Raw genomic sequence first — 18,790 nt, forward strand, 5'->3', positions numbered from 1 at the left:
ATGTCTTCATGTGTCAGGCTCAAGCAGGGAGAGGCTCTGTGTGCTATACACAGTATAAAACTATGATTTCATCCAGGGTTCATCGTAACAAACAACACAACCAGTCTTTGTTCACTGTCAAGCAAACACTGATGTGCTGCTGATGTTTTTCTTTTATTTCTTCAGATGTTTTTGTTTCCTCGTTTGTCTTCTGCTTTTGTTCCAACAACTACAGATGAGGACAAAATTATTAGTTGCACTATGAAAATTTCAAAAGTATTTCCCAAGAGCTGTTAAACAGAGCATGGTATTTGTAACACAGCTTTTTCAAAAGTCTTATTATGGATGCTTACATTAGTCTAGAAACAAAACTGCCAGGGTCAAAATTATTAGCCCTCCTGATGCTAATAGTCAGTTTTGTATTGTTTTTGCTGGATAACAGTCTGCAGTCATTTGTTGTAGTTCTCAGCAAGTCTCACATGTCACCTGATCATTCTTCTTTGACAAATCGCCTCCAGGTTTGATGGTCTCCTGGCATGAACCTTGGTCTTCACTTCCCCCGACAGATTTTTCAATAGGGTTCAAATCAGGGCTTTGAGCAAGCCAGTCAATAATTCCCTTTGGTCTTCTGGAGATCGTTCTTCATCAGGAGGGATGCATGTTTTCATCATGCTGGCCAGAACCAGTTTTGTTGCTGACTGCTTGAGGTGTTTTTTCAAATCTTCACATATCCTTCTTTCTTCATTAGCCCTTCTGCCTTCATAAGATTCCCAGTTCCAGATGAACTGATGCAGCCAAACGAATAATACCTCCACCACTGTGCTTCGCTGTGGAGACAATGTTCTTTGGGTTGTACCCCTCACCCTTCTTTCTCTGAACATAAGCAGCATCTTTATGGCCAATGAACTCTAGTTTAATCTCAAAAGAAAAAGAAACGCCTCCAGTCTGCATAATCTTTCTCCAGGTTGTCCTTAGCTTATCATCTTCTTTGAGACTACAATCAATCACCAGCTAAGTCATTCACTAGCATTACTGCATTTATTCTGTGGTCTTTAGACACATCTCTCTTTGAATCTTGGTACTGCTTTCTCAATTGAGAACTGAAACCTTTGGTGAAGTTTTTATACGATGCATAAATTAGAAGATAGCCCTCAGTTTTAAGTTAAAACTGATAACTTGATGGTACAAGTTTTGTTATGGTTGATGGGCAGTGGACACAGTGTTAAGAATTTTGTAGGTTCATGATTTATTTTTAGGTTTTGGATGTGATTTGTAGGTTCTAGTTCTCTGTTATTTATGTGTCTGGTTATTAGTTCCTTGGTTTGATGCTGTTAGTTCCCTTTCGTGTCCAGTCAGTCTTAGGCTTGTCTCTGTGTTTTGTCCCTAGCTTCCCTTGTATTGTCAAGACAGCAGATAATCAGATCCATGGGTGTTAGAATATAATTTGACGAGTTTATTATCCAAAGAAAACATAGGAAAACTTGGAACAATGAGCATGGGGAAACAGGCAGGCTGGCAACTGAGCAAAAGACACAAGATTAAATTAGAAGGTGGTGCAATGGGGTCCAGTGACCAGGCAGGCAGATCAGAGAAGATGGAGAGTTTAATTCATGGAGTGAGACAATCTTTACGAGGAACAACAGAAGATTTAGTCGCAGGAATATTCACCATGGCCGAATAGTGGCCTGACAATACATTAGTAGCTAACCTCTTGTGTTATTATCTAAACAGTTAACAGTCATCTTGTGCAGCTCTGAGCAGCTTCTGTACTCCTGCTATTTTTCTTTTGCTCAGTTGCTCTTTGTTCTAGATCTCTACTTATCTTTCATCTAAAAGTAAGATAATATCCATATATCTGGCAAATTATTTTATTCAAGCAGCTGAAATTTAATAAAAGTAACTAACTGTAAAGATTGACCCGACACACTGGTATGTTGTTCACGTTTGAGAGTGTTAATTGCAATATCACACGTGTGACGTCTTTATGGTTCGGCATCCGGTCCGCCAACTTTCGATATAAGAGAAGAACAATGCTCCTGAACTGCCTTTAGGTTTGGACATGAGACTCACTGATGTTGGCTGGTCTGCTCTGGTCTGCACTGAACAAGTGCAAGTGTTTAGAACACAAGAAGACTACACTGAAGGGAGATTGTCCAGTTTTAAATCAGGTAAGATTATTGCTGGTGAGATAACAATTACTGTAAACTGTGAACCATGCAAACCTTCTCTAGCAGAATCCAAGAAAGAAAGTCGGGGAGATGAATATGAACACATTTGGCATCTTTTTAAATTATTATTTAACAATTCTTGCAGGAGTGTGATTGCTCCTTTATTTCAAGACATTTTTCTCCCATGGGAAACCTTAACTTTTATTCTATAGTGTAGTTGAATCTTTAAAGACATTGGGACACCATTAAATGTCCCAAAACTTTACTTCCTGAGATTGTGATGCAGTTTTTTGTTCTCTTTGCCTGTTAAACCTTTTAATGGGCAACTCAGCCTTTTCTAAGCTTTTTCCTAATTCACTGTTAATCAGTTTTTTTTATATAGTGCCAGTTTGCTTCAACAGCTGTTTTAAGGCATTTTATATTGTAAGGCAAAGACCTTAGAATATTAAGAGGGAGAACCTCAACAATCCGATGAGGCTGTATGAGCAACAGTGTAGAGGAAAAACTCCCTTTTAACAGGAAGAGAAAGGTTTGAAAGAGAAAAGACAAAAAATGAGCACAAAGTCTTCACAGGGACCGATGACAACAAACAACTGAGTCAAAGTTTTACAAAGTACAAAATTATCACACAACTCAGTTAACTTTTTAATAATCTTAACAAGTATAGGTTCACACTCTGTTTATAACTTTGTGTTATGTAGTTTTGTACATATTCTGTGCGTGCAAGGCAAAAATAACAATGAAGGTAGAAAATAAACTCTCCTCCAGGATAAGAGGAAGGCTCGGGTCAGACATCACAGGGAGGTGAACTGAGGTCTGCTCTTATAAAACACACACACCATTCACAACAACCACCCTGAGAGAAACACAACATTTTCCTCTGATTATATAGTTTTGTTTTTAATCTAGTGACTCTGGAGAAAATTATTTAGCTGACTAAAAGAGTGATTAGATGGATATACGAATATAATATATTCATGTGATCCCACAAAAATGAGTGAGTGAGTGAGCTTTAGTGTCCCATGTATTCAGCTGGAGATTATAAAAAGGCTTAATGTGAAAACAAGGCAAAAAGAAAAATTTAAAATACGAGACTAAAATAAATACTTGTAATAATTTTCAGTGCATATAAATGTGAATGCTTTTTTCCACCTGTTTGGAGATACTTGTACAACCAAAATTTCTTTTAAAAAAATCAATGCAATTCAACGTATGATGCCAAACTCTGAACAGCTCAGGTCAGCTCACCAGTAAACCTCATAGGGTCAGCGTTAGGTGGTATTTTAGCCAAATGCAACACAAACATAGTTTCAGAAACGAGAAGATACTAACTTTCAAATCTTTTGCAAACGTATAAACTTACTGTTGTTCTATTCCATTTGGGTACAAACAGTGAACTTAATCCTAAGTTCTAAATATAGTAGCACCAACCACCTGATGGATCTCAAGAGGTTAATTTTTAATTTTACTTGTACTTGACTAAAAGGTCTTGTGCTGTACTCCTGATTGAATGTTGTTAAAGAAGAATTTCAGCTATCCTTACGTGTCCAAACTAAAGATAAGGCTGAACCGACATATGACAAATGAAAAGAAACTGGGCATGACAGTTGTATGTGAACACTGCAAAAGTAAAGTATTTCTGTTTTATGCATTTGATTTTGAACAACCCTGAACACTTTTAGTTTATGAGGAAATCCAACTCGTATCGTTCTTGACTTTTGGAGGACGAAATCAAAGAATTAAAGTTTGGAGTTCATAGCAACATTGCACAATGCCAAGCAGTTTTCACTGGGCACTACTGAGGTCCTGCAGAGATGTTGCATGCTGTGTTGTGCACTGCATGGAAAGGGGAAAAGCAATAGGAATAGACGAGGCCATTTTCACCTCCAGACCATCTATTTCAGTAGTAAAGGATTCACTTCTTGTGCTTACTTAGAAATTAAATCTAATAAAATACACAAACATACAAAACAATTTAGACATACCCAAAGTACCTTTTCCTTGTAGTTGGTCTTAAGCCTGAGTCAGACTAGAATAAAAACAGGATGGCCTATTTGCGAGCAGAAAAACACAGTTGCTGAGAGACAGCACTGTTTTTTGTTTTTGCTGTCAGCAACCATGTGAAAGTAGTTGCTGTGAAGTTGAACATACAGCACCCTTCTCTTAGTCACAAGGCACAGGTCGCCTGTTGGGAGTCAACCTGTCTCCAGACTTGCAATGACTGCCGTCACACTCAAATAGGAAAAAGGTTTCCAAATAACCCTGATCTAGTTTCTAAATACAGACAAACTGACTACAGGCTACAGTCAGTCGGATGATGATGAACACAACTTATCTGCTTCACCAAGTGGAAATATAATCCAACGAATCACACAAACCTGATTTAGTCAGGTTCATGGCTCGCATTTTACTGCAACTTGTGTTGAATTTAATGCCAGATCAACATGCCTGATTTTTGTGTGATAGCTGCTGCTATGAGTGCTCATTTGTTTGGGGAGATGTTAGCAGAACAAGTACACAATCAGCACAGGACCAGCTTAAAGCTGCGAGCCAAGAGCCAGAACGTTGGCTCTGTCCTGTAGATCCTTACTGAGTTGTCATTCTGAGCGTCGAGAGCCAAGCCCCACATGTTCCTGCATTCCAGTGCTTTAGTCACATTTTTACACAGAGACCAGTATACAATGAAAACATTTTGTTTCTCTGCAGCGTGCACACTTTGCTTGACAGGTGCTATTACATAGATTCATGTTTAAATGTTACAATACATAATACTGACTTTAATAAGAACCTAGAATTTAACAGAGTCTGCAGAAAAACCCAGAGAGTGACACAGAAACAGTATCTTCATTAACACAGATGGATCGGGATCTGACAGTAAAATATGTTTTGTGCTCTTTACATCACACATTTGCGCTGCTATGCATAGATTTCAGGTTTAAATAGTTTGTAATAAACCAGCTTTTCTAGCTAAACCCTGCACGCCCCTGAGTGTTGGTCCTCAGGGCCCACACACACAGTTGTATCAGAAGAGCTCACTTTTAAAACAATCCTATTGGTTCTTCTATAGTCCCCCTTTATTTCTGTTTCTTTCTCTGTTTTCAGAGAGAAACACAAGAGCCAAACCTGCTTTTACACTGTGTTATATTTGTTAATACATTACTTGCTGCCTCACTTTTGAGCAGCAAATTTGCACCGCTCTTACTAAAATTCTGATCATTGCTGAAATGAAATAGCTGCATCTTTGTTTGTTCCTAAATGTATAAATTGTAAATTTGCCACATTTATTTACTCTGATTGAGTCAGACCTGCTGTGTAGGGATTCTGCACAATCCATGAACTGCTTATCAAGCTGACTGTTTAAGGTGGGCCGCACCTCACGTCATCATGTATTATGCCTGTGCTGCAAGTGGCTAGTCCATCCTTGCATTTGGTATTCCACTGCTTCACTGAAATTTGCAACACTTAGCAAACAGATTTGCAATTTTTCCCAGTTTATAACAGGTAATTGCCATATTATTACAAACGAACTGCATGTAAATGCTAACTTGACCCCAGCTGATTATAGTCTGACTTTTATCTTATTGCCCTTTTATCACTGTCTTAATGGACCAAAGCCACTTTGAAGATGTAACTCACTACACGTAGTTACAGGCCTGGTGCCCATCTTCAAAGACACCATTTGAAAGGCTTGACCACAAGCTGATTGCACACAGATCCAATCACTTTGGTGGCTCCGAGGCCTCCAACCCTAGCGTGACTGTAACTGAAACTAAGCTTAACAATAATGATCACATTAAGTATTGTCATATAGATCAACTCAGCAAATGAACCCTATTCACGTGTTTATAGCAAAAGTGGTGTTTGCACTGATGACCAAAAATCAACAACCGTATATAGAGTTGCATACATATGTCAAGCAAACTACAACCAGAAAAAAAGAAGAAGAGGATTTTGAAAATATAATGCAAACTAAAAAACTGCTTCTGAAGGGAAACTCTGACTTAATATGCTGCCTTCGTCATGAGTATCACTGCCTCTTCATTAAGGCACGTGTAGATCTGACTATACAATTGTTTTTTATGTAAACATGCTGCTAAAATTTATTCTTATGCTGCATGAGACAGTTGTAGCCTTACTCTTTCTGTGGTCGTTAGGAAAATAAGCAAAGAACAAATATGAAAACAATGTTTTATAGTCTTGATATCTTTTCTTGAACATAATGAACCCAGAGCATGTTAGGCTTGCAGAAGTTAACATGCTGATGTACCCCAGTGAGGAAGGGACCACTATGGCACAATGCAAACCCACAGATTAAACCTACCTCACTAACCCCAAATCCTGCTTCATGGTGGAGGCCTCTAATGAGGCATCTCCCTCAACTTCCAAAAAAAGGATATGCAATATGAGATCTTAATCAGCAGGAGTTCAGTAGTATTAGTGACTAATTACTTATCCCCTTGGCATAATCCAAAAGAGGTTGCCTGGACTCAGAATTCACAGTGTGACCAAGTAATATGATGTAAATAATGTCTCTAAATAACCTTAGTCACAATTAGATTTGAAGTACAAATGTAGTTTCCAGAAACCGAGTCATTTTGTAGAAGGTGACAAAAAGGCAAAGTAAAAAGACATCTGCTATCAGCATGGAGTTTGTAATTCACTTTGAAATCATAACAATTTTAAGTAGTTGTTATTAATGTGCCTGACATGGTGTAATCAAACCAAGTGTGATGTTGTGGTACGCTCAGAAATGTCTTGTTAACAAATTGAATGTTTTTGTGGAAAGTGCATGAAAAAGATTTCAGTCCCGTAGCTGATGAAGCTCATTTCAGACTCTTAACGATGTGTGCAGGTTGATGGAAATGAATTTTATAGGTGACACATATTGTTCAATGCAAAGATGGATGTGATTCAAAAATAATGAGTCTGCAGCAAAATAACAGGATGAAATGCATGATCATTTCTGACATCAGATGAGAGGATGAGCTGTCAACACACTGATACACTCAGCAGACACATGGTTGGTGAACATGTGCCCAGCTAGCTACAGCTAACGATCAGTACATTTAATCTTTGGGGTAAATCTGCACAGACTGCAATAACAAGCCAGCAATGTAATTCATGTGCTTCCACTGTATATATAACTAATATAAATCAAAAATTCACCCCACAGAATAAATGCACCAACTATACAGAAGCTAGCACGCAGGAAGTCGGTACCATCTGGGTGTATCATACCTGTGGTTCTCACACGTTTAACGAGAACACTCCGGACATGAGAGCGATTCTACAGGAGAGTACAATAGTGCAAGTAAAATCATTCATAATTGGATACAAATACCAAAATGTGCAGATATACTCATTTATGATTACTCTTGAGGAATCCCATTAGCCATTTGAAATGTCAAAATGCTGACTCTGGTGGGAAACGTAACATTTAGAGACGAGGACAACTCATTATCAAACCACGCATGTTTGACCATGTAAAAGTTCATCTTTGAAGTTTGAAGTCGTTCTCTTTGTAACTTATGTAAAGATACTTTTAGCTGTTTCCTTTTTTTGAGCTGCTTTATTAAGTGGTTGGCACAACAGATGGATTCATATGTTTGATATGGCACCAGGTTCATGCCAGATGCCCCTGCTGATGCAACCAGCACTGGGAGTACTCCCAGAAGCTGGGTTTGGGGATCTTTCACGTGTAAACCACTTGCTGGCTTATAGTGACTTTTACAGAAAGGCAAGCGAACTGTAGCCCTACCACCCCTCCAAAAAAATCAAAATGAAAAAGTAATAATAAATAAATAAATAAATAAAGCCTACTTTTAAGAAAACAAACAGAATTAGATTAAAACAGCTTCTTGCTGTTGGTTGACTTCTTCACCTCTGCTCTCCTTCCTGGCAGTAAATTTGTAGCATTTTTTTTATCTAATGATTTTTCAGAAAAATGTTCCCCATCAGTGTGACATGGAGCAGTATTACCGCCGCACATGTTTAGGGTTGAGCAGGTTTTTTTAAAGACTATATTGCTTAATCTACAGTGATGCATCATATTCTACAAAATCACAGGTTTACAGTCTGGCCTGTGAGGTCCACATAAGCTTTTAGTTCATTCAGAGATACAGGCTGACATCTTGATTTATTTACAAAAAATACTTTATTTATAAAAACAATTAGAGCTGGATTAAAAGGCCTGATCGCTGTGTGACATGGTTAACTGCCAATATCTAGAGCAAGATTATATATTATTCTAAGAAGAAAGTGCTGCATTAACAAAACGGCTGGTTATACTTGATCTGATATGATAAAAGATGGCAGGTTATTGCCAATAAACAAGCTTAAACAGCTTATGTTAATGTGTCCGCCGGCCGGGGTGACATTTATTATCAATATTATCTGTTTAATACTTCGATTGTGTAGAAATTGCAGCTTTACTGCCCTCTTGAAATTTCCCACAAAGTGCTGTTCAGTGTTTTAAATGTCAAAATAAAAATTCTGAAATTTACCAGTGGGCAGCCACGTTGGGACCAATTTTAAAATTCAAGTGGTTAATGGGATTTTTCAAATCAATGGCTCCACAAGAACAAACAAACAAAGGTCTAGTGACTGTGATTTTCTACTTATCTGCTGCACTAAAACACTCACACTACTCTCAGATACGCCCTCAGTTCCAGATCGCAGTGATGTCTCAGACCTCTCCCTCCTAAATGTGTTTTCTGCTTAGGTAAGTCAGTCTGTGGATGCTATTCAGACAGAGGGGGCTCAGTTCTTTGGTCTGCTGCCTCTGCCTTCACTGTGTGATGTTTAGAGATGGTCTCTTTCTCTGGTGTGCTGTTTCTCAGATCCACCGGGCTGGGGACCTTCTTCTTGTGGGATGTAGGACTTACTTGGGGGACGTCTGAATATCCAGACGTGACTGGGATTGTGCTGAGGGTCTTTCCTCGAGGTGCTGGGGAGACTAGTAATTTATCTAGAGTTTGGGGCAATGCTGGGGCTGTGCTAGTGGTATTTTTGGGTGGGGGCATCACTGGAGACTTTTCCAGTGTTCGGGTTTGTGGTGGAAGCCTCTCTTGGGTGGGTAAAGCTTTGTCAAATGCATGGCTGGAAAACTGGGTTGCATCTGCTTCATGTAGAGCTTGAGCTGTAAAGGAGGGACACCCTGAGCCTGGGCTTTCACCCTTTCCTTGATGGGGGTGCTTGGTTTCGGCTGCTGTGCTTCCACATCCCATTCTTCCTCGTCTTTCCTGCAGCTCGTCCTTCTGGGGAATGCCCTTCTTATCTTTATCAGTCTCCCTTCCCATGTCACTGGCTGTGAAGATGAATGATATAGATTAATAAGTAATAATAATAAATAATAAAACAAAGAAGGAAAAGGATCGACCAAAAAGGCTAAATTATGAGCATGACTTATGAAGACCTCTCTGTCCTTCTCCACTGGATGGATCTTCAGTGCAGGATGGCAGATCACTTCTGTTGCCTCGGAAACGGATGGGTGACCTCTGTAACACTGCCTTCAGCTCTGAAAAAGAAGGGTATGAGGTTTAATAAAGAGTCAATCATCAATTATCCCTTTCTGGGAGAATACCACACTTAACCTCACGGTGACGAATGGATGAAACATTTTACTCAAAGCCTCACGCAAACCATCACACATTGATACACGGACTCTTTTCTAAGCCTGTCTGACAATCACACACACACTCTGGATACATCGGGGCAACTCACGGTTCAGTATCTCTGACATGCGGACTGGAGGAGCCGGACACTGAAACTCTAAATGTCAGGCCCACATCAAACAAGACGCACAAAGTAACATCAGCCTGAGAGGTTACGATGAATTGTGTCTCTGGCCATGAACACTCACTGGGGGTGATAAACTGAAAGTTGTTGACTTTCTCTAATAATCTTTATTTTAATCACACTTTTCTGAATATTTTTCATTTAACCAGTTGTGGGATTTGCTGTTGCTAGCATTATTTTTCACAGTTTCATCAAACACTGGTGCAAAGCCTCACCTTGTGTCATGGCAAAGGCATCCTCATGGACAGACACAGCTCTACGCTGCGGAGGAGGCTTCATGTGTTGACGTGGCTTAGGAAGACTCTCTGAAAATACACACAATCATTTATTTACACTGACTTGGATTCCAGAGCTGATTTCTCTTTAAAACGCATTGAAAGTTGTATCAGAACCACCACAATTTTGGTTAAATTTCTTTTAATAAGACAGGTAAGACAAACCCTCTGTCACTGATTGTGCTTTTTCAGCGCGATCCTGTGTACCGGGACTTCTCCAGAGAGGTGGGAGTGAAGGAAGCTCCTTTCTAGACGACACGTTCGATGTTCCACCCTGGAAACCGTCCTCGCTTCCATTCTAGGAACGTAATCACCAGATGTTCATTGACACAATTTTGTCTCTGTACGCCACCATTGATTTGAAATCAGCAAATCAGTCAAGAAGGTTTAATTCAAGGGTTTAACAAAAGCACTGCATCAACAGCTATTTTTAAATGCAGTCCTTCATTTTCAGAATGTCAAATATGATCAGACAAAAAGGTGTTTTTCCTCTTAACAGAACAACATGAATGTGAATCATCACCTAGACGCGGCTATCAAAGTGAAAACTCCTGTACTGGTTCTAAACGGGCTAGTTCCTTACAAAATGAAAGAAAGCATAGTTCAGTTAGTTCTGAAAGCACAAAATATTGTTTAAACGTTCTTTTTCAAATTTCAGTTTTCCTTTCTTTTTCTATTGACTAAAGTGTTTTTAGTTATAGGGGTGAGCGATATTTTGAATATACTCGATGTATTGTGAGTTTTCCACACACTATGATTAAAATGGCTACCAGAAAATATGGCAACTGTGGGAGTTTCAGATAAGTGAGAGAATGACACTTGCTGTAGTTTGGATTTCACAAGGAGGATGTCGAACAAAACGCAGTAATTTGCAAAACCTGCCATAAAACTTTGGTAAAAGCAGTACCACGACTTTATTTCACCAGCTGAAAAGTCATCCACTGCATAAAGAAGAGTGTTTTAAACTCTGCATGTCAGCCTCTCCCCACACACCAAAGAAAACCTTAAATGAACCAGCTGTGACACCTGCGACTGTTCTTGGTCACTCGTTTTTAGAGTCACTGTCTAGGCTTATGTTTCTGTAATTTGAGGTCATCACATTAATGACCCCCTGACTGAATTGTCAGTTTGAATGAGTATACCAGTTCAACCATATACCACTATATGGTTGACAATAACATTTGTTTTGGGGGGTTATTTAAACATCGTGATGTCTATAGTGATATTTTCTCATATCGCCCAGCCCTACTTAGTTACCTAATATATAATCAAACAATAATAGCTTTGTATACAGTCTCACCTTCTGAATGATCTTATTGCCAACAATAAAATGAAATATACTACCTGTCTTGTAGTCTCCTCTGGCCTGCCATCATGTTTTCCTCCTTCCAGCCGCTCCACTGGGCTGCTGGAAGGAGGAGCAGAAGAGGGACGAGCTCCTCCTGCAGCAGCCAGGGTGGAGAGAGGAGGTCTGGCTGAGATGGCAGGTTTGGGTGGCAGGGGGCCAATAGGACGCTCTGGGAGGGCGGGCTTTGGAGGAAGGAGAGGATCTGGTTGAACGGGGTGCAGAGATCTGATCGGATGCCTGGGATCAGCTGGGAAGCAGGGTGAAAGGGACATTGCAAGTGTTCCCAGTTAGTGCCCATAGTTTGGACAGATGTTTAAAAGGATGTAGATTATACACAGAAAGCATGGCATACTAGTACAGAACTTCCTGTGTTCTCATATCACAGGCCTAGATACATCAGACTGGTTACACTACAGAAACAAGTTTATGATGTCACTCACTGTCCAGTGTCCCATGTCCACCAAAACTAAAACCTCCAAAAACTAAACTTTGCTGTTTACATATAGTACATTACAACGTGATATCCAGACTATGTTCAACTTTATTATAAAGCATTATAAAGTTGTTCTTTTAAATACATATGATGCTGACGCTGGGTGTGGTCTGTGGCTCCGCAGACAGAGCTGACAATGATTGTTTAATCCTGCCTCTATTATTTCAGTAGCACGCCGGCACCTTGGAGGGGAGGTACGAGCTGACGCTGGGATGGGTAGCGGGACAGCTGGAACCACATGACAGTCTGAAAAAACAAACTGTGTAAACAAGTTCACTCTGTAAATAAGGACACTTGAGCCACATCGTTTGTGCACATCCCTAACCCTAACCCTAGCACGTGCTGGGTCCCTGTAACAGCTGAAGAGTGTTACAGTGGCACCCAACATCCCAACACATGATGTTAGACCCATAGCCCGTGCAGCAGATGCACGTCCTGGCTCAAATGCACCAGGAGCAGGAAGCCGCACAGCGTGAGCAGCTGACTCATGTACAGAGTTCTGGTAAGATGCCAAGGGGGTACACGGCAGGCTATGGTGGACTCGGGCTACACGCAGACCTCAGTCCACCAAAACCTGGCTCGGCCGGGAGTGTTGTTGGAGGCAATATTCATAGAGGTCAGATGTGTGCATGGGGACATAGACCGCTAGAAATGAGAAACAGTGGCAAATGCATAAAGTTACGGCTGCAGTTATCTTCCACCCAACACATCCCTTAATTCTGGGACAGAATTCCCTGTGCAAGCGGATATTGCTTCCAGTGGATTATGCAGCTCAACATCCTGAAGCAGTGCTGCTGCACACCTTTTCTGCAAAGGGTGTGGCACAGGCACAAATTCACCTCATTGGTTGTGCATGTCTGACTGTGCTGGGGTCCTGTAACAGCTGACAAGTGTTACAGATCCATATTTCAATTTTTTACAAAATACGTGAAAACTGGTCGATCATCACTGACTTCTTCATGCTGGTGCATTGTCCCACACAGCAATACCGTGGGTTTTTGTTTTTTTTTGCTGAACTGGCTCTTCCAAGCTATAGATTGAGATTATAATTTATATGTAGACATGAGCAAGGAAATATTGATACCTGATGAAGTGGACATAGTCCTGGGCTTCATGTATGTGGGAGGTGGTTCAGGTTTGTCAAGAATAGCACCTGAGGGACAGTGACAGGACAGTAGAAGACAGTGAATATTACGAATAATATGTGAATCCTACAGCTTATCACACAGCTCTAGATGGCAGATCTTAAAACAAGGATTAGTAGTGATGACTCAAACAAAATAAGAAGAGTGATGGAAAAAAAACAATATTTATAAAACTATATGAAACACATAGACTCAAATGTTCTGTTAAAGAATTAAACTAAATTTGATTTATAACCATGTACACTAAAAAGGTTGGAAGACAGTGTGTTACTTAATCAGAATAGTTCAATTTGAGTTCAATTCAATTTTATTTATATAGCGCCAAATCACACCAACAGTTGTTTCAAGGCGCTTTGTATTGTAAGGTAGACCTTACAATAATACATACAGAGAAAAACCCAACAATTATATGACCCCCTGTGAGCAAGCACTTTGGCGACAGTGGGAGGGAAAGTGGATGGTAAGTTATAAATGACAAATGGATTGGCCTTTACGTAGTGAACTTAAAGGGCATTACACTGCACACAACACTGAGTTGCACACTGACAACCACACACACAAACACACTTATACACAACATATATTTTTTATGATAGAGATATTTATGCAAAAACACTTACCATCAGAGTTGGCCTTTCTCAGCTCTTCATCTTTATTCTGTAAAAGAGGAATTAGTCTTATTTTTGTCTTATGTATTTTCGTGTAGCCAGATCTTGCTTGAAAAGGAGATTTGAATTTCAAGGCCCTCCTGGTTAAATGAAGGTTAAATAAATAAATAAAAAAGATAAATATGAGGTAGTTGGGATTTTACTATTCACCTTTGTTTTCTCTTCCAACCATTTTTGTCTATTTTGCTGGTTTGGTTTGGGTCATTCCAATAAAAGCAGTGAAAACTTGAAAAAGTTGAAACCTGTTTTTCATTGTAGTAACTTTCTTGTACTCTTTAAAACAAAGTTATAATTTAACGTCATACTATGAAAACTGACCAAGTTACTGGTTTTCAAAGTGCACAGGTATGGGCTGCAATTTGGTGCTTTTTGCTCTATATTTTCCAGCATTTTTGAACCAGATTATCCACATAAACATATTAGGGCAGAAGAACACAGGTCACCTACTAATCAGAAGGTCCCCATCTGCTCCAGTCTACATGCCAAATATCCTTGGGCAAGATACTAACCCCGGTTGCTCTCTGATGCATCCATCAGAGTGTAAGTGTGTGCGAATGTTAGAAAGTGCACAGGAAAAAGTGCTTGTGGTGTAAATGAGACAAACTGTGTAAAGCACCTTGGGTGTTCAGATAGAGTAGGAAAGCATTTTCTCAGTGTCAGTGTGAAAACTGCCATTACTGCTGCTTTCTATTCCCATTAATAGCACTAGCCTACTACAGAGGAGTGGAAATGTCTGTTAAGTTAAAGGTAATTTTAGATCTACATATTTCTTTGAATCATAAAACTATGATGATATACTATTTAATTACAAAACTACTGGGACACTGCCTGGCTGCCTGGTAGGATGATGACAATACTCAGTCAGCCTGTTATGGCTCAGGGGTAAAAACTGTGAAGTTTCCACACTCATCTGTAATGTACGTTTAATGAGAGTAGACTCAATGAATATTGAAAAATTGAGATATGTGGTTTTTCTTAAGACATTCCAACCTATCATCCATTTTCTTAATCAATCACTCATTAAATGGGAAAAATAATTGAATGAGACTGAATCACTTTTGTTTTCTGGCAAACTTTCAAAATGGGATGTGGGAGAATGTGTGAGGAGTGTTTCTCACAATTTAAAAAGATAAAAAATAAAAGAGGTGTGATAGTCCTGCATATAAAATATTTAAGGCAAACAATGTTCAGATTAATATGTTTACACACACATGCGCACTCCCCCATTTACCTGGCTCATCTTGGTTTCAGCAGGTGGAGTTTTGGCCACGCCCATTCTGTGCAACATCACCTGAAGCTTCTGCTCAAAACTAGATGTGCTCTCCGAAGCATGTTTCTGAAAGACAGTACAGAAACACTTAGAACAATAACTGTTCCCTCACACACACACAGGCACTGGCTTGGCTTGGTTCCGTTGGTATTATTTGAAAACTGTCAATATAAAGATTGAGAGTAGAGTAGATGTTTTATGAGAATGGGCATGAAGCCCTACTAGAATTTTACTAATAGTATCACTGTGTTAACACACGAGCACAGCAAAGACGCGACTGTGTTGTTGTACTGGTCATATCCAGGCGACGAAAGTGATAACGTGGTAAATTTATCATAGCAACAGGTAGACCTTTGAGGAAGCGTTTACTCTGTATCAACAACAAATAGCATCATTTACAATATAAAATGGGAGCAGGTCAAAGAACAGGGAAAGGTTCTACCTTAATATGCTAAGATTAGACTTAAAACAAGAGAAATTCAAAATAAAGGCTTGTCTCTGACATTAGCTTTTTTAGAAACCTTGGTTCCCATCGAGATTCATCTCATAATTTACTGTTATTATGATGTTACAGGTATCACAAGACTGACCTTAGTGGGTGTATCCTTGTCATCAGTCTCTAATCCCGTCAACAGTATGAGACTTTGGCTCTTTCCCTCTCTCAGTGCCCTCTTGGTCACTTTTAGTCTCCTCTCTCCATATAGAGTCCCTACCAGCTGCTTGTCCTGCTCAGTCAGAGTGCGAGTGACCACAGGACTGGGCATGCGAGCTGGCAAGACAGGAGCTGCCTCTTCCTCCAGATTGGAAAGTACAGTAGTCGTGAGATCAGGGCTTGTTGTGATGGTGGGATACAAGGGAGTGGTCTCACTGGGTGGCATCATCATGGTTAACGTCTGGGCAGGCGATCTCTTTTCCCGCACATCGCCTGCAAGATGTTGGCTGGTGGCGGAGATTCCTTCTGTGGTGGTGGCATCATTAGAAATGTTAGCATCCTCCACTGACCTTGCCCCTCTCTCCTTCTCTCTCTCCTTGTCCCTCTCCCTCTCCCTTTCTTTGGCCTCACGGAGGGGTCGAATGAGGTCTGCAATGGAGGTCCTTTTGACCTTCACCCCTTCTCCTCCTCCTCCCTCTCCCCCACTTGCCTTGGTGGCTCGGGCAACTCGAGCCCTCTTGAAGGCGAAGAAGTCACCAAACTTTTTCTTGATATTTTTGGTGGGAAGTGTGGTGGTGGTGGTGACGGAAGAAAAGGTGGATGGAATGGAGGTAGAGAGGGGTGGAACATCAGTGGATGTGAAGGACATGTCAGTGGATGCATAGGGTGAAGTGAGAGTGGTGGTAGAGGAGGTGATAATGTCAGACGTAGAGGACAAGGGGGTTGAGACTGAGGGGGTGGGGCTTGACTCTGGGGGAGTGGCTTGGGCAGGGTTTGACTCCTCCCACTGGCCTTTTCTGCAGCAGGAAAACAGCAGAAAGAGCAACAGACAAGAAGAGACATTCAGTACTACAACTACTGGTACAGGACCAAAGACATGCTGAGCTCAGGCACACAGCTAACATGCATGCAAACATCACACAGGGCAAAAACAGCTCCGACAGATTGACAAAGCTACGTCTGGACTTCCATGTAATATGCTTAAAATTTGCTTCACCCGTTGGTTAAATAAATACATATATTAGTCCAATCATGGCTCTGGTCCTGAGTGGATATGAGCCCGGTCATGTCTATGTAGTTTTGTCTTTACTTCGGGAGAGTTAGCTTAGTATAGAGAAAATGAAGGACGCTAACACCAAAGGGAAAGACATTTGTTTGAAGTTCACACCTGCTACACCAACATAACATGTTGTTGTCAACACAGCAACAGAGCTGTTCTGACCTGGTGCTGCTAATGCTCAACGAAAGGGTTGCAGAAGCCTGGGTTTGAGTCCATCCCAGATCATGCCCTCCACATTATTCCACGTTGCTCTCTTCCTACTTTCCTGTCTGCTGTGTAAAAGCTAAAAATGCTACAAACTGCTGTTCTGACATGGCAATTCTGGTGTAATGGCTCTTATATGGTCTTAATTCAACCAGCTGATTCTTACATTTACTGGAAGAGTCGATTTTTTTCAATCACGGATGTTTACATTAAGCCTGAGTAATAATTAACATGTAAATCGCACACACGGAGTGGTCAGGAATCAGGCTGGGTCAATCTGATTTACTGGTGTTCAAAATGCTCTAGTGAGAGTACTGACAGAGATTTGCATAGGTGTGAATGTGAGTGCGAATGGTTGTCTGTCTCTATGTGTTAGGCCTGCGACAGACTGGCGACCTGTCCAGCGTGTGCCTTGCCTTTCGCCCTATGGTAGCGGGGATAGGCTCCAGCCCCCCTGTTACCCTGATAAGGATAAGCAAAAGAATGTGGATGGATATAATATATTGTATTATTACATTTAATTGAGTCTGTTTCTGTAACCACATAATTTCCTTAGGGATTAATAAAGTATTCTGATCCTAATGTGACACAAAATAAAATCTTGCATGTGTACAAGTTGATTCAGCTGCCAGAGCTTTAACAGCATGTCACAGTCTCCTTCAGTGAATAGAGCTGCCTCAGGTGTTACCATGTTTAAGAGGCAAGTTTGGATTTGAGGATATTTAGAGAATTGCATCCTGACTTAAGACCAGAATGGGCTCTAGTTACTACAGGAACATATCGGTAGACCCCATATACATTGAGGTCCAAAACACTTGTAGGCAGTCTGTGATGGTATACCCTAAAGACATATCTCCATTTGAAGGGAAGACTGGAGTGGGGGGTGAGATCATCATTGTCCCCGCTTTCATAAGGATTCCCACGGTACAAAATTAGTAAGATAAGGCTGACTTGCACAGCAGAGTACAGTACAGAAATGATTATGTTTTGTTTTAATTGGCTTTGTTTAGCCAGTTTTATTTCACTCAATTAAGTGTGGATGAGTTGCTGTCCAACATTTAGTCCATATTCTCATCTCCACACTTTCTCGCTGCCTCCTCTCCTCTTCGTTATAGCCAACATTAGCAAAGTTTCCACTGACACCCTGTTGGCCAACAGCATTAGAGGCAGTCGGTGTTAACCTGGGGCCCAACTGATCCACACTGGTGCAGTGGTAAGCACCATTGTTTCAGCAAGAAGGTCCCTTGTCTGAATCTCCTGATCTCTGGAGCTTTTCTGTGTGGCACTAACCAGTAAATCTAAATTGTCTGTGGGTAGATAAAGTGTAGCACCATATGGCTATGATTAAATATACCTGGGCACCTTGAATAGTCCGTATATTACCAAAGCACAAACCTGTAGTCATGACATCACATTTAACAGCTGTGAAGAACACAGCCTCATTACAACCACTTCAGCAAATGGACGCTGAAAGAAATGTCAGCTGTCTGTGAACAGTAATTAAAAACACTAACACTAAAAAAAGAATCTGGTATGAAGAATTTAAAGGTTATTGACCAGCAGTCAGTGGATGGCTGAAGAAAGAGCGCCACCATCCCTGTATACGGATGGGGGACTCGCCCTTTACATAACCTGTCATGCCATTGCCCCACACCAGTTATATTAAAAAAGAAAGACAGTGAAATACAGTTGAAAGCCCCGGATGTCATGATCTGAGTTGATTGTGTTGTT

General features: G+C 40.5%; 1 protein-coding gene across 1 annotated transcript in view; it reads right to left on the minus strand.

Annotated features, from left to right (window-relative positions):
* Positions 1 to 2,779: 2,779 nt before the first annotated feature.
* carmil2 (capping protein regulator and myosin 1 linker 2) overlaps positions 2,780 to 18,790 on the minus strand; it is a 63,299-nt gene continuing 47,288 nt past the window's right edge. Inside the window, exons 33-41 of the mRNA XM_080875425.1 lie at positions 15,734 to 16,592; positions 15,105 to 15,209; positions 13,826 to 13,862; positions 13,145 to 13,213; positions 11,564 to 11,814; positions 10,385 to 10,517; positions 10,160 to 10,249; positions 9,562 to 9,663; positions 2,780 to 9,453 (exon numbers count right to left, since the gene is read on the minus strand). Of these exons, the coding sequence (XP_080731551.1) occupies positions 8,888 to 9,453; positions 9,562 to 9,663; positions 10,160 to 10,249; positions 10,385 to 10,517; positions 11,564 to 11,814; positions 13,145 to 13,213; positions 13,826 to 13,862; positions 15,105 to 15,209; positions 15,734 to 16,592 (2,212 nt within the window). The 3' untranslated portion in view covers positions 2,780 to 8,887. The remainder of the gene's footprint in view (positions 9,454 to 9,561; positions 9,664 to 10,159; positions 10,250 to 10,384; positions 10,518 to 11,563; positions 11,815 to 13,144; positions 13,214 to 13,825; positions 13,863 to 15,104; positions 15,210 to 15,733; positions 16,593 to 18,790) is intronic.

The sequence above is a fragment of the Rhamphochromis sp. 'chilingali' genome, assembly GCF_963969265.1.
Source record: "Rhamphochromis sp. 'chilingali' genome assembly, chromosome: 2".
Lineage (NCBI taxonomy): Eukaryota > Metazoa > Chordata > Actinopteri > Cichliformes > Cichlidae > Rhamphochromis > Rhamphochromis sp. 'chilingali'.